General features: G+C 45.4%; 2 protein-coding genes across 2 annotated transcripts; one reads left to right on the top strand and one right to left on the bottom strand.

The window, feature by feature from the left end:
* Nucleotides 1-817, bottom strand: LOC136459004 (protein S40-1-like). Its single transcript, XM_066458905.1, has one exon. It carries the CDS (start codon nucleotides 773-775, stop codon nucleotides 302-304), a length of 474 nt encoding a protein of 157 aa, XP_066315002.1. The 5' UTR covers nucleotides 776-817; the 3' UTR covers nucleotides 1-301.
* Nucleotides 818-13,557: 12,740 nt separating this feature from the next.
* LOC136460999 (uncharacterized) lies at nucleotides 13,558-15,572 on the top strand. The gene is made up of 2 exons (XM_066460491.1): nucleotides 13,558-14,121; nucleotides 15,543-15,572. The coding sequence occupies exons 1-2, from the start codon at nucleotides 13,558-13,560 to the stop codon at nucleotides 15,570-15,572; spliced, it is 594 nt and encodes a 197-aa protein (XP_066316588.1).
* The last annotated feature ends 272 nt before the right edge of the window (nucleotides 15,573-15,844 follow it).

Here is a 15,844-nt window from a genome sequence, read left to right as displayed (position 1 = left end):
GACAAGAACTTTTTTTTCATTGCAATGCATTAGATTCGAGTATTAGATTGCTATCTGATGTATATACCATCTAGCAAGTGGCGCAGAAATTACACCCAGCATGCTGATTTAATTTATCTACCGCGCCACGTTACCATGGCACATTGGCACTGGTTGTGCCTGGTTCAAAGTTCAAACCCCAGTAATATAATTGGATGCAAAAAAAAAAACCCCGACTATCCGGCTGCCATTCCTGACTTTAGATTGCTGAAATATAACGATTCTAATCGTGCGCTGCTTAATAATCTACTATAGCCGTCCGTCAGTACTTGTCGGAGCTGCTGAGGAATCCGGTCATGTGGAGCACGGCGTTGCGGACGGCGCGGAGGTCGCGGCCCTTGAGTGTGCGCCCGTGGCCCACGCACACCGACGAGGCCATCACTCTCCGCTGATCCTCCGCGCACCGCCTCGCCGCCAGCACGTGCGGCGGCACGATCCCCACTTCTTCAGCGCTGTCGTCGTCATCGCCGTAGTAGCTGCGCGTCCACGAGCCCTCCCGGCTCGTCGGGCGCGCCGCCCGCGTGGCCGGCGGCGGCATCGAGGGGATGCGCACGGGCGGGGACTGCAGTGGTGGGTGGACGACCGTGGCGCGTGGTTGCTGCTGACCAGTGTGGTGCTGGCGGCGGTGGCCGTGGGAGGAGTCCGCCGGGCGGTGGCGGTGGCAGTCGTGGTGGTGTTGGTGGGCAAGGGTAGCGACGTCCGGCCACAGCACGTCGGCTTCCTGTAACTCTTCCATCGCTAGACGATGCACAGCCTGCGGCGTTGGTTCGTGTCCGTTGCTGGATTTATACTCTGGAAGCGCCTAGGGGCTAGCGGCGGAAGGTGGGAAGGTGCGGTGCCAGCCGCGCATGGCGTCATATGCGGATGCGGTGGGGAGTGGGCTGTAAGCATCGGGCGGCGGGCGGCGGGCGGCGCGCGGCCCTGGCTCGCTCGATCACGTACGGGTACGGTGTTCGTGACGGTGCAGGCAGCACGCACGGAGTGGATGGATGGAACGAACCATCTGGCCTGTTCTGGTGTGTTGCGCACCCTGACGTCGCCGCGGCTGTCCATGTATATGCACTAGCAGTACCTTCGCTTTTTTGTCATGGCTTGATCGGTGTAGAAATGAGTAGAACAGAGGTTCGAGGACTATCACGCTGTTCATACCGATCGGATTGGACACGTCTCATCGTCAGTAACCGGCCCACGACAAAGTTTAAGAAGCGCCCCTGGCAATGATGGCGCAATCGTGGATCGCTGCCGTGCCACGGGGGCAGATTTAACTATATACAGATCGAACCAGCAACTCTTGACTGAGACGGAAGGCACTGTGCTTGGCGTGCAATTGTTGCCGGGGCGGCTCGCCGCTGCCAGTACTGTGCGTAGCGTAGCACTGCGAATAAAGCTGGCGACGACAAAACCCAAGAGAAGCCAAGGGGTGTTTGCATCTGGTTACTAAAATTTAGGAGATATGTCGGAAAAATATTGATGGAGTATTTGAATGTTAATAAAAAAATAAATTACATAATCCGTCAGTACTCCTCGAGATGAATTTTTAAGCCTAATTAATCCATCGTTAGCACATATTTACTGTAGTAAATATTGTCAAATCATGGACTAATTATGCTCAAAAGATTCGTCTCGTAAATTAGTCGCAAACTATATAATTAGTTTTATAATTAATCTATATTTAATACTATATATATATATATATGTATCTAAATATCCGATGAGACAGTGATTAAAATATAGGAGGGGACAACCCCACTTACACCCCCTGCTACTGGCATGCCCGCATGGGCGAAAGGCGTCACACGCCACAGCTCGGTCGCCCGGTATGCGTTTCAGGGTCGGAGACTAACGGTCTTGCGAGAAGGTCGGCACGGATTCTATGTGCACGGCACAAACGACAGGACGAACGTCTGGCTGACCCGACTGAACTGCATGACTTACTCCTGATATACTACCCAGCCAAAGTACAGTACAAAGTTTTGACTAGCACTGTAGACCTGTAGTACGTACTCAAGCGACCCGGTTGGCAAAGGCGTGTAAAATTTGTCGTTTCCATGAAGAAGAGAGGAATCAGAGAAATTGCCAATCCTAACTCCGGTTGACCAGATTACTGACTTTGAGCTAGCGACCTAGCGTCCGCGGAGCGGCCCCGGCTAAGACCCTGATCCACCTAGCTAAAGTTTAGTTAGCTAAAATTTAAAAGCTAAATTTTAGCCAACTGAAAATTCTCCCAACTAAACAGTATTTGGATACTCTAGCTAATAGACTCAGCTAAACTCTCAATTAAACTTTAGACAGTCTTTTAGTTGGATCGTTTGGATGTCTAACAGCTAAATTTAGTCGGTTAAAATTTAGTTGGGGGATACAAACATGTCATAAGCAAGGGTGCGGGAAGTTGTCGTTTCGAGGGAAAAAGATGAGATGCTAGCTTGAAGTGTTAGGTTGATCTCCACCAAGTTGGCCCAATGATCAATTGGGCTCTTAATCCGCGCCCTGATCGGGGACGTCCAACCGTTCTCCTAGCTGATGAGCCCCCGTCGCGCAGCACTATAAAGAGGAAGGTGGGGGCTAGGACGTAAGTTACGAGGTTCACTGCTGTTGCCAGTTCCCCACTAAGTCTAACCCTAGTCCGATCAAGAGGAGAGTGCTGTGAGCGACAGGAAGCTCCATTGGTGTCACTACTGGACCTGTGCCCCACTACGATGCCACTTCTACTCCGACATCAGTGGCCACGTCGCGGCGGCGCCATAGCCGCCACTGCAAGCGGTGAGGTACATTACCAAGTCCTTAGCTAAGTTATGTTTTACCCACTAGATCTACGCCTAGATGGTTCAAGAAATCTATCAATGGTATCAAAGCCAGGTCCTAGTGTGTAGATCTAGTCTTTGGGATAGAAATCACGAAGAAATTCAGAAGGGGATTATTCGAATCGGATTGAAACCCCAAATCTAAAACCCTAACCCTAGAAAGTAAAGACGGAGAAGGGGAGGACCTACCCGGTTCTTCCCGCCGCCATCACCACCGCTGTCGTGCGGGCAGAACAGGCCAAGCCGCTGCGTGACGCTAGGGCACCGGCGCGCGGACTCAGGGGGCCGACACAGGACCGCTCGACAGTGGCTCGCTCACCCACTGGGGAGTGCGCGCTTCGACGAGGGGACCCACGACGGCGCCCCACTCTTCTTCTCTGACATCTGTTGCACTGAGGAGAAAGGGGAGGAGCTAGGGTTTAGGGAAGAGCCCCACCGCAGCGCGTTTTGGGGAATAGGGCGTCGTCGTCCAGACCGCTCGACGTCGGCGCACTCAGCCTAGGGCGAGCTCGCACGTCGGTGAGGGGACCGGTGGCGGTGGCGCCGCTCCACTGCTCTCGCTTTATCCACCACGGCGTGGAGAGGAGAGGGAGGTAGAAGAGAAATGACTTAGGGTTTGGGTGAACTAGCCACGGCGGCGTTTTGATCTCGCGAGGAGCGCGGATGGCCGTCCGATGCAATCCAATGGCCGGCATCGCTCGGGCTAGAATCAGCCCACGCGGGCAAGCAAATTCTCGGCCCAGGCCCAGGTTGCGGCCTAGGCGCGGGGGAGCGGGCGCGTGAGCCGCCGCTATGCCACGCGCGTGGACGCGAAACAGATTGGGCTACGTACTATTCCGACAGGTCAGGCCAATTGAATAGTAAACATTGAGTTTTTGTTTATTATTTTTAGAAATAAATTTTGATGATTTTTTTATCCAGTTTCAATCTTTGTTCAAATTTGAACAAACATGAAAAAAATATAGAGAGTAGATCAGTACAGTAAAATACTTCTGAAAAGTAGATAAACAATTTTTATTTCATGTTTTCACTGTAAAGTTTAATGCCGATTATCTTCTAATTAAATTCGAACCAATGGAAGAATTTAATTTGAAGAGCAGTTACTTTAGTAAATTATGATTATGTTTATCCTCTAATTAAATTGGAACCAACAGAAAATTTTCAATTGGAGGAGTAGTCCGATTTTGTTTAAGTCAGATTATGGTATTATCATTTTCTGACCAACATTGATGATAACAATATTATAATGAGTTTAAGTTTGAGGTTTAAATCTCTGATAAATTTTACACCAACATGGTAAAATTTTCAGAGTAGATAAGGACCAAGAAATATTCCTGAACTAATATAATGTATTTTATTATCGTGCTTCGCTGCAATAATATTGATTATCTTCTAATTAAATTTAAATCAACGGGAGAATTTAATTTTGAAGGGTAGTAATATGTCTTTCAAGTTAATTTATGAGTTTTATGCATTAATTCTATTTTCTGCACAACGGTGATGTAGAATTGATGAAGAAGCATCTTGTAAGTTTTATTTTTTAACCAACGAGATCACTCGGCTGCATGCCAACGGATGGCAATGCTAGGGTATATGAATGAAAAGGCTTGAGTCAAGCCAGTTCATGACAGTTTTTTGTTAGTTTACTAATTTTCTGATTAAATTGGAACGAACAGAAAGATTTAATTGGAAAATAAAGTATAAATGAATGTTTTAGTCATCATGACTAAATTTTTCGTTACGGTAATTTGTATATAGATTTATCCCGCATAGGAAGAAGTTTGTCATAGTACTTATACTAGTCCATCCTACATGGTAGGAGAAGTTTTTATGATGACTCATATGTTATTGTATCCCACATGGCGAGAGAAATTTGGGTAGCTCTTATGCTATCCTAGTATTGACCATGGCATAATAGAAATGCACCATCATGGTCAATACTAACCAAAAGATAAGAAAAAGATGCAAGCGTGACTTATAAAAGTACTGCTAATAAAAGACCTTGATGAGTTCTTGAAGTGGAATGAAGAAAGTGTACTCTTATACGGATCAAGAAAAAACTTTGTTTGCATGACATAATCATGTTAATGAAGTAAGTTATAAATGTCTCCTCGTTCATAGATTTTCTGAATAGTTCTTGAAATTATGGCAGTAAAGTTCATGCCATATTTCGAAGGGGAGAAATAGTAATATCAATTAAGAAAGATACTCTTCATTAAAAGTAAGATAAATATTAATTAAGATGAATGTGATCATCGGAGGAGTACAACGGTCATTATAACAATACCCCTAAGCAGAGAAATAGCTAAATTCCTGAATTTTTTTAAAGTTCCGAGATGAAGATAGCGTAGTCACCATCAAAGATATTAAGACGGTGCTTAAAGCAACATATAAGGTTTTAACAGATTAAACCCAAATAAGAAATTTGAAGATACACTATCTTTATAAAAGATGGGATGATTTGGAGGAGCACGGTATGTAGAGACCTATGACTTGAAGAGAAGCGGGATTGCGTGCCCACTTCAATGATTCAAACCAATGAATTTTCTCAATCCTTGTTGATGTTGTATGACTTATACAACACCTGTTGTTGGCTCTTCGAAGAAGATGAATAATGTAAATAAAGATCTTGTGATATAGGAGCCTGTAGAATCAATTGCCTCTTGGCAATGAAGAGCAACGACAGTCCCATATGAAAGTGCTAGGAGCTGAGGCCCCAGAAGGTCTTAAAGAATTAGTAAACCAGTTTTTCTGATGACTATAAAGTCTATGTTAGTGAAGAAATTCAAATGGAGGGTGATCCCACCTCATTTGAAGAAGCCATGAAAAACGTTTACTCGTTTGAATGGCAAGAAGCTATGGAAGTTAAAATAAATTCGATGAATACCAACGATGTTTGGGACTTAGAAGAAATTTCTAATGGAGCCAAAACAGTATGCTGTGAAAGGGTCTACAAGATAAAATGTGACTCCAAAGAAAATGTGAAAAGATATAAAGCATGACTTATAGCAAAAGACTTTACGCAAAGAGAATAAATATATTACAATGAGAGTTTACTCTCCAGTCTCATGCAATGATTCTTTTAGAATCGTAATGGTGTTATTAGCACATTATGATTTAGAGTTACTTCAGATGGATGTAAAGACGGCATTCCTCAACGAGAATTTGTATAAAAACGTTTACATGGCACAACCCAAAGATTTTGTCGTGGAAGAAAAAGAGCGTATAGGATGCAGCCTGTAGAAATCTATTTATGGGTTAAAACAAGTCTCTAAACAGTAGTATTTGAAGTTGTCACACCCAATTTTAAGGATAAAATTGAATGCACAAAACTCGTGTGTGCCCAGGAATCAATCACACACATAAGCTGACAAATTACAAATAGTATCATCATGGTGTCTCATACATCAGAGTTATAATAAAACTTAGTCTTATACATCATAGCGGAATAATAAAAAGATAATAAACTCTTGTGGCCGTCATCACAGGGAAGGTCAACTGGTTGACCACAAGCCTAATAATCCTCCGGGAAATCCTCATACCCGTTGTCATCTGTTACCTATCCGGGATTTTTATCCAAGTAAAGAAAATAAACAAGTGTAAGTACATTCCGTACTTAGCAAGCTAACATGGGGTTATGAAGCTCAAAAAGGATAGACTCTGGTTTACTGCAGTTAGCATTTTTAATAGGTCAAACTTTTATTCTCAAGTATTATCAAGTTATGCTTAAGCTCCCATTTAATTCCCATAAGACTATATATCGGGGTCAAGTTTACCATATTTCATCATAGAACAACTTAATTGATCATCATCAAGTATCCAGTTATTCTGTGAGTTTTCCGGGCCGCTCGTAACCGTGAGCACGGCTGTTATAACAGTTTGTTACCCTCTGCAGAGGTGGTGCACATTCACCGCGAGTCGTGATCCCCATATGCCCGGGTTAATTACTCCCATGTCACTACCAAGGTGAGCGGGCAGGGTACACTATGAAGCCATTTCATAGGTTTCCCTAACAAGTTAGGGCCGCTAGGTTTCCTTGGCAGGCAGATGTAGGGACCCCCCTTTCCTATGGCACAAATCCATCGTGGCTATACTCATAGGAACAGAGGCAGCCCTATACCCAAAGTGGCAAGCCCCATTTGCGCCGAAAAGGTAACCTCTAACCAGCTAGGAAAGGTCCTATTACTGAGCTAAAGTCAGAGCCATATGACTCTCCCGGTTGCACTGTCAGTCCCAGCTTTTGCCGACAGATAAGTCCTTATGGAGGGCCGGGAGCAACATGAACAAAGGTCATTTGCACTTTCGCCCTATGGAACAGTTGTTATAAATCATGTCACTCACTTTGTTCCATAGTATTATTCATCAACATGTATAACAAGTTCAGTTAGAGCACTAGCAATCTACCCATATGCATTTAACCCATAGGAGACAAGGAACAGGATAACAATCACTAGGATGTCCTTACGGGTATCAAAATTAGACACATGCAAATGAATAATTGATTAGAGTGAAATAGGACATCAAGGAAGGCCCATGTTATACTTGCCTTGGTTCACAAACTCGTGCTGTTCCTGCTGGTCGTCGAAGAGTTCTTGGTCTCCAACGTTTTCCTCACCGTCTGAACGCGACCAACACGACAACATACAACATTTCAAAAGCATTCATGCAAAGCAAACATTCCTATCATTAGAACAGTACACCAACAGTATTGAAATCATGATAAAATGTTTGTAAAACTAATCTACGTTTCGCTACGATCACGTCAACGCGAAGTTCACGAAAAACGGAGCTAAAATGCGAAAGTTATGATTAAAACGGGTTTTCCTATAGCCCTATATTTAATTAAATCTAATCATGAAATTAAAAAGTTCCAAACTTGACTAACAGTAGCTCCAACATGTAGCTTATGAAATTACGAAGCTAACGCAATTTGAATGGATCAATTCGGAGCTAAAACGACAATTTTATAAGCGAAACAGTTCGAATGGTATTTCTGTAAATACTGAAAGCGTAATTTTGACTTAAACAGTGAACTTTACGCTTTCAAAACAAGAATGCGTACTCGAGGAAATACGTCTTGGACTGCGGGTTCAATTCGGTGAAACTAGGAGGGCTCTTTAGCAAATCTACCCGCGAAGGGGTATCTTCTAACGTGAGCCGTCGGATTTGAAATGAACGGCCAGAAATCGATCTGGGGAGAGAGAAGAAAGGGGTGGCCGGCCGGAACAGTGACTCCGGCGAGGCTAGCCATGGCCGGCGGCAAAGAGCATGCCGGCGAGCTCGGTTAGGGGGGCTAGGGTCCGCCAAACGGGGAACTGAGGGCACCCGAGAGCTTGGGGGGAGAAGGGGGTCACGCTCAGGTCGAGAAGACGGCTGGAGGGGAATGCTGGGGCGGCGGCGCCATGGCCGGCGGCCGAGAGCTCGCGGACGCACCCAAAACAAGGTCTACGGCCAACGAAACGGGAAATAAGTTGCACTGGGAGAGAGAGGGGAACAAGGCGAAGCTCACAGCGGGGAAGGATGGAGTCGACGGTGGCTCGGGGAAGACGGCGACGCGGACGGCGGACGGCAGTCCTCGGAGCTCCTCCGTGCGGCAGTTGCGGCCGGGACGAGGCAAAAATGGAGCGGGGAGCGAGAGAGAGACACGCGGGGGGGGGGGGGGGGGCGCGGCTTCGCTTAAAAAGAAGCCGAGGCACGCGGGGGGGGCGCTCCCACGACGCCAGGGCGGCGGTTGCGGCCTCACGACATGGCCGGGCGGTTCCGAGGGCGCGGGGCAGAGGTGGGGGACGCGCTGACGGGCGGGGTCGGGCTGTCAGCGGCCGGGTGCGGGAAGCAGGCGCGCGGTGCTGGGCCGGCGGTTGCCTGGTGCGGGCGCAGGCGTAGCTGCTGGGCTGGGCGCGGCTGGCGGGGTTGCTGGGCTGGCGAGGCGACTGTTGCTGGGCTGGGGCTGGTGCTGGGCCGCGAAAAAAAAGAGAGGGGCCAGCGGGCCGAATGTGAGGAAGGGGAGGAGATGGAAGGAAATTTCCTTTTTCTTTTTATAAATAAAATTTTCAAACTCATTTTCAAAAGGTTTTTAAAATCTTTTAGCATTTGAACAGAACCACCCGTCACAGAAATAAATATGCAATAGCATGAATGCATCAACATGTTTCTATTCTTGTATTTTCTTTTAATTTCATAAAAGAAATATTATTTCCTAAATTTGAAATGCACATATAATTGCATATTTAAATCAAATCTACTATTTTAAAAAGAATTCAAATTTTAGGGTGTTACAGAAGTTGATGAAACGATAAAAAAGTTTGAGTTTAAAGAAAATAAGAAGGACAATAGCGTTTATACAAAGTTCAAGAATGGATTTTTTCCACATCCTGTGTATAGATGACATCCTACTCACTAGTAGTAATGTTAATCTATCATTGGAGAAGAAGAAGTCTTTGTCCTCAAGTTTCATTGTGAATGATCTTGATAAAGCCTCATTGGTTCTATGAATTGAAATTCACCGAGATAGATAAAAAAAGGTATTAGGACTATCGCAAAGGCATACTTAGAAAAGATTCTAAAGAAATAAAATATGTATACGAGTAAATCTACGCCTGCTCCTATAGTCAAGGGTAATAGATTTGGGAACCTTCAGTGTTCCAAGAACCGATATGAGATCGATCAAATGAACATAGTTTCATATGCTTCAGCTGTTGAAAGCTTAATGAATGTACAAGTAAAAATTTACCCTGACGTAGCTTACGTATCCAGGATATTTTGGCAGAAGACCAGTCCAGATATAGATCACTGGAATAGAGTTAAGAATGTCTTGTAATTTTTTGCAAAGTATCATAGGCCTCATGCTGAGTAAGAAAAAATAAGTACTCTCAAATAATTGTGGGTACAAATGTTAAGTTTTGGCGAGATGTGCAGTGAAATCCACAGTAGTTGCTAACACTCGCAGTTGAGGTATTATTGTGGAAAAGCTCCAATGAAACAGTTGTGGTGTCATTAATGATGCATAACATAGTATAGCTTGTCATGTGGCCTCAGGAACAGGCAAAAGTGGTTAAGAGAATATGTACTCGGATTTAACAATGGTAGTGAACAACAATAACCATTTAAAGTAGTTAACTCCTAAGACAACATGTCAAGTATGCTGTCAAACACATTGACATTAAGTTATATGTTGTAAAAGAGAAAATCCAGAATTATTTTGAAAGCACTAAGCATATAAGTACCAAGCAAGTACTTGCGGATCCGCTTACCAAAGACTAACCACCCAGTGCGTTCAGAGAACATACAGTCGATATGGGTTTACGGAAAAGCCTATGATTTCTGGATACTAAGGGCCTAGTTGAAAATCTGTTTCAAAACAGATGTGCATTGTAGCTGTTTATTCTAATGGCAACTGACTGTGACGATGATGCACGCTCTATGCACTGATCTATGATGGAATGAGAAAAAGATAAAGTAAATTAAGTTTAAGTCATAAGGTGAGATTAAGGGAGAGAATGTTAGGTTGATCTCCACCAAGTTGACCCAACGGTCAATTGGGCCATTGATCCGTGCCCTGATTGGGGGCGCCCAGCCGTTCTCCTGGCTGATGGCCCCCCGTCGCGCAGCACTATAAAGATGAAGGTGGGGACCGGAGCGCAACTGCCGCCAGTTCGCCACCAAGTCTAACCCTAGTCCGATCGAGAAGGGAGTGCTGTGAGCGACGGGAAGCTCCATTGATGTTGCTATTGGACCGCGCCCCACTACGATGCTACTTCTACTCCGACATCAGTGACCATGTCGTGACGGTGCCATAGCCGCCACTGCTTGCGATGAGGTATATCACCAAGTCTTTATCTAAATTATGTTTTATCTACTAGATCTATCATGAAGCAGTTGTCCGCCTCCTGCCACTCCTCGTTGTCGTCCGCGTCTCCGGCCGGTGAAGAAATCTATCATGAAGCAGTTGTAGACTCTGCAAATGTGCACGAATTAAGCCACCCTTGATTCTCTTTTGCGCATGCACCTGCACTGATGATTCCGACACACGACGTGTTCTCTTTCATTGATTATTAATCTTCCTACACCACAGATCGGACCTTTTCTTTTTCTTTTTTTCCTGAAAAACAATCTTCTTATATCAGAATCATCATATGAAGTTACATCAACGAAGCAAAAAAAGTGAACGTCCATCCATCCATATAGCTACTCCGAGTACCATCATCAGGTCCAAAACCCGAAATGTCCTAGAGTTCGGCAGCTCCAGTCATCCTCGAAAGCCACTGAATTTCTTCACGGCTGATCTTTCCAAAACATTTCTTCACAGCTCGCCTCCGGGCCGGTCCTGGTTTTTCTAATTGCACCACACAGGACCAAGGTCGCAAGAACCACGAATCTCTACGAACGGCGGTTCATCGCCGCCGTAAACCGACAACGCGGGGCAACGTTAGCCGGTATGTTGATGGGAGACGACGCGGCCGGCCCCGTCGTCCACCCGTCGCGCCTTGCGGCGGCAGGCTTCACGCACCGGCCTGCCTTACCGCTGCCGGAAGAGCCAGAAAATGGCCACATCAAACCCCCGGTCGCCCGCGGCTCGTCCGCCGTGTCCGGCCACAGCACGTCCGCCTCCTGCCACTCCTCGTTGTCGTCCGCGTCTCCGGCCGATAACGACGGGCCAGCGCCGCCGGAGAGGACGAACCCCTCGAAACGGCGCCCGAACACCGGCGCGAGCGCGACGCTGGACACCGAGCCGGCGGCATCGTACTCGTACAGCTCCTCCATGTCCATGGGCGCGAACTCGTCCTCCGTTTCGGGCCACAGAATGTCCGCTTCTTGGAACTCGTCCATGGCGTCCATTTCCTGAGCTGTGCTGTGGGCTGTGGGCTGTGGCCACGGCGGACGAGGCAGGGCTGCCCGCCTGGTTGCCTGAGTACTTTTTATATTCGTCCAGCCCCAGCCCGCGGGCGTGCACCGCGTCGCCCCCGGGATGCGCCATTTGCTTGTGCCCCGAAGTGACGTAGGGGGCACTCTTTCCTCCGGTCCGGATTTTGGAATCTTGGCGAGATAGCAACTCATGTGATGTGAGGATACTTTACGGCCTCTTCATCACTGAGATTGCCTAAATGACAGCCAAGCGGCGCCGGCATGCTTGCCTGCTTTGACGTCAAGGAGGACATCGGCAAAGTCATCGTCGTTCCATCTCAGGAACCTGTTACTGGTCCCGAACCTTTTTCAGATGACACATTGTCTTGCTTAGGCCAGCCCCAACGCACCAGCCTGTCGTGCTGCTCCGCATTCCACGTCTGCCTTCATGTGCAGACCCCGTACTCTCTTGCAGAAGCAGCTACTCCCTCCGTTTAGAAAAAAACGCAATTCAGTTATCAACCTGAACACGAGACTTTCTAAACGCAATTCTAGTTATCAACCTGAACACGAGACTGAACACGAGACGGAGAGAGTATAGCCTTAGCTGACAGTTTGCAGGGGCAAAGTGGTAAGGGCGTTGTAGGAGTGAAGCAGCCGTTTGCAAGGACACGATGCATGACTCAACTTTATGGACTGGAAAAGCTGCAAGGAATCAAAACGAAGTTTAGCGAATGGTGGTGCCTGAATATGTTCTTGGCACACGTGGAGCAATGCTTTTTTACAGGGCTAACGTTTCTATATGCCTCCGTTGGTGCTGCCCTTAGCTCCATGTGAACGTCCAGTCTGATAGCACACTCGAGGAAGCTTTTTCTGTTTTGTGCGCGTAATTTTTAGGTTGAGATTCCACCTGCACATGCGAATCTCTATCTCTACAACTAAAACATATGGATTGCCAACATCTACCCGGCAGGACCAAAACACTCATGCGATCCATGACTATCCGGCATAAAAAAAATCCCCGTCAATCACACACATAGAAAAAAAATCAACGTCAATCACCCACACACGAAAGGCAAATAATCACCGCAGTGAGACACTGGAAGTCAAGTAAATAAAATGAAATAAAACGGAAAGAGAATTATGGGAAGAGAAAGGAATTTATTAAAATATCACCACGCAATGATCATGATCGTGATCCAAAATCTCGTTTGTCGTCCTTCGCGTTGCGTGTTGACAACAAATACTTTTTTCCCAAAAAATGAATTGTTGTTATGGCTCATGCGGGCTAGGATATTGTAAGTCCGAGAATACATGTTTTGGGTGAGGCAGAGCATGGATAAATTCAATTCGATGCCCAGCAATAAATTTTCAGCCTTTGAGACAACTGATGTTTGTCGTAACTTTCAGACAACAAACTCCAAACCTAGATTTTATTTCAGATTCATTACGATAATGAATGTGTTTCTAGACATTATCATGGTATAACACACGTCAAAAATTTAATTGATATATTCTTGATTTTGACTTGACTAACAAATATCTCATTCAATTTATGTTGCACCTGTTACACGGACACTCGTCTAGTAGACTAACAAAATTTGAGGGAAACGGAGACGTCATCTTTTGTCTCACAAAAAAGTATCTATTTTACATCCCTCGACTATCGACGTCATTTGATTTTCTTCATCGACGTACAAAACCAGATATCCTATACTCTAAACTATCTAATACCAGACAAATCCATAGTTGTTGTTTTAATGGTAGACTAGCCTTAGGTGCACCACATTAGCTGTCCGATGTGGCGCTACATCAGACCCAAAAAGGTAATTGCGTTATGCTGGTAGTTCATGGGTTCAAATAGACTGCACCAAAAATGGCGAGGCTATTCTCCACGGCAAGAGAGCAGAGGGTCATTCGGCCGCTGGAAACACAAGCCATCAAGCACCACTGCAGCTTGTATGCTGATGATGTGGTACTGTTCGTTCATCCGGCGCCCAGGGCGGTCATGGAGATACTGAGGATCTTCGGTCAGGCGTCTGGGCTCAAAACCAACCTCAGCAAATGCTCGATCACACCCATTTATGGAGGTGAAGACTGCCTGCCACAGCTACAGGCAATCCTGGGATTCCAGCTTTCTGAATTCCCGATCACATACCTCGGGTTAACGTTGAGCACACGGAAAGTTCCCTGGAGCCGGATTCAGACGACCATTGATGCGGTAGCAAGAAGACTGCCAGCATGCCACGGGCCACTCATGGCGAAGAGCGGGTGGCTCATATGGATCAAGTCCGTCTTAGCAGCTATTCCCATCTACACCGTCATTGCGGACGGGCTACCGCCATGGGCACAGAGGGAGATCGACGCCATTTGCAGGCGCTTCCTATGGACTGGAAAGGAGGGATCCATTCGGGGCAAATGCATGGTCGCATGGCCCACGGTTTGCCGTCCAAAGGAACTGGGAGGACTTGGCATCGCTGACCTCCGTCTCAGTGTCTCACCACTTTTACGTATTCGAGAAAAAAATATACATATAATTTTTCAAAAAATTATTCAAATATTCTTTATATCCTAAAATATGGTTTAATATGAGAAAGATTTTAGCTCAAATGAAATCACTTTCCATTTTCCCTAAAATCATACTCATCTTCTGAGTTCTAACGCCTAGCTTGGAGTTATGAATCTTGTATAGTCTCTTTTTATATATTTGCTAGTAAAGTTTCTCGTTGACTATACAATTAATCAAGTTTTGACAACTCGTACCGCATAGAAAAGCCAAGTGACTTCTATGAAAACACTAGTGTCATATAATCACTCCATACTTTATCCTATCTATATATTCTATATAGTTCATACCCACTCAGCATTTACTCCTTTCAAATCTTGCTCCACGTTAAGCCACATCATCTAGCAGCCTGTTCGGTTGGCTGGTTCGTATCGTTGCTGGTTTGTGAAGAAGTACTGCTGGCTGGTTTGTGTGAGAGAAAAATACTGTTCCGGCTAGAAATTTACGATCGTTTACGACAAGCTACATCCAAACGAACAGGCTAGAGTTGTAGCCGTTAGATCAGCACGAATACCTTGATCTGACCGTCCAACTCTCACCTGTGGCTGCCAACTCTTTGGCTCTCCCCTGGAGTCATCTGAAGCACCAACAGTCGTGGCCCTTCCCCTCTCTCGTCATTCCACCCAATTATTTATGAAGCACTGTAGCAGCAAAGGAGCTGAGGATCGCCTCCCCTGTCAGCAACAAATCTTTTTTTTTGAACGAACAGCAACAAATCTATTACCCAGGTTGCCCAATCCCATAGCATCCAGATCGATAGACATCAGTGGTTCATCTCTCTCGCTTAACAAATCAACTTATGCTGTAGATTGTTTATTTGTGCATAAAGCCATCTGCTGCCCATACACATGGGACTTTCTACTTCTCTCTTTTAAGAGGTTAGCCGATGATATCATATACTGTTGGCTATTTAAAATTTTTAATTATGGCTCGGTTGGATGCTTCTGTTTGGTTGTGATACATGACTAATTATTCAGATTTTATTACATGCATGCTTTTGTTAACGTTAGATGCATACTAAATACTACTATGTGGTTTAGCAATGAACATGACGAATTAGCTGCCATCGCAAGGGCAGAAGATCCATGTGTGTCCATCAGTTAACTCTTGCCATTTTTCTAACTTATATGTTCTTGCGTTGCCATGTTATCTGCGATCCCTCTACTCTACTGATTAATTGGTTTCTTTTAATTTTCATTGCACATCCAACAGGCCTCTCTGAAAAAGCTTATTCATGATTACAATTGACATGCTCTGTTCATCCACTTCTAACTTATATGTTCTTGCGTTCCCAGTTATCTGATCCCCTCTACTCTACTGATTAATTGGTTAATTTCTTTTAATTTTCGTTGCACATCCAACAGGCCCCTCTAAAAAAGTTCATTCATGACCACAATTGACATGCTCTGTTCATCGATTGTGCTCCTTTCAATTTTTGTTGCAGCCAAAGTTTAACTTTTAAGGTATGTCTGAATTTACATTGTACAATACTCCATCTATTGTTACCAATATGCCTCCACGTTTTATCCTATCAAATCTCTAAGTGCTATGTACAGTTCATATTTTCTTACAATGCTATGCATAGTTCATATTGCCC

This window comes from Miscanthus floridulus, chromosome 6, assembly GCF_019320115.1.
Source record: "Miscanthus floridulus cultivar M001 chromosome 6, ASM1932011v1, whole genome shotgun sequence".
Lineage (NCBI taxonomy): Eukaryota > Viridiplantae > Streptophyta > Magnoliopsida > Poales > Poaceae > Miscanthus > Miscanthus floridulus.
Note: the sequence above shows the minus strand (reverse complement) of the source record. Positions and strands in the feature narration are given on the sequence as shown.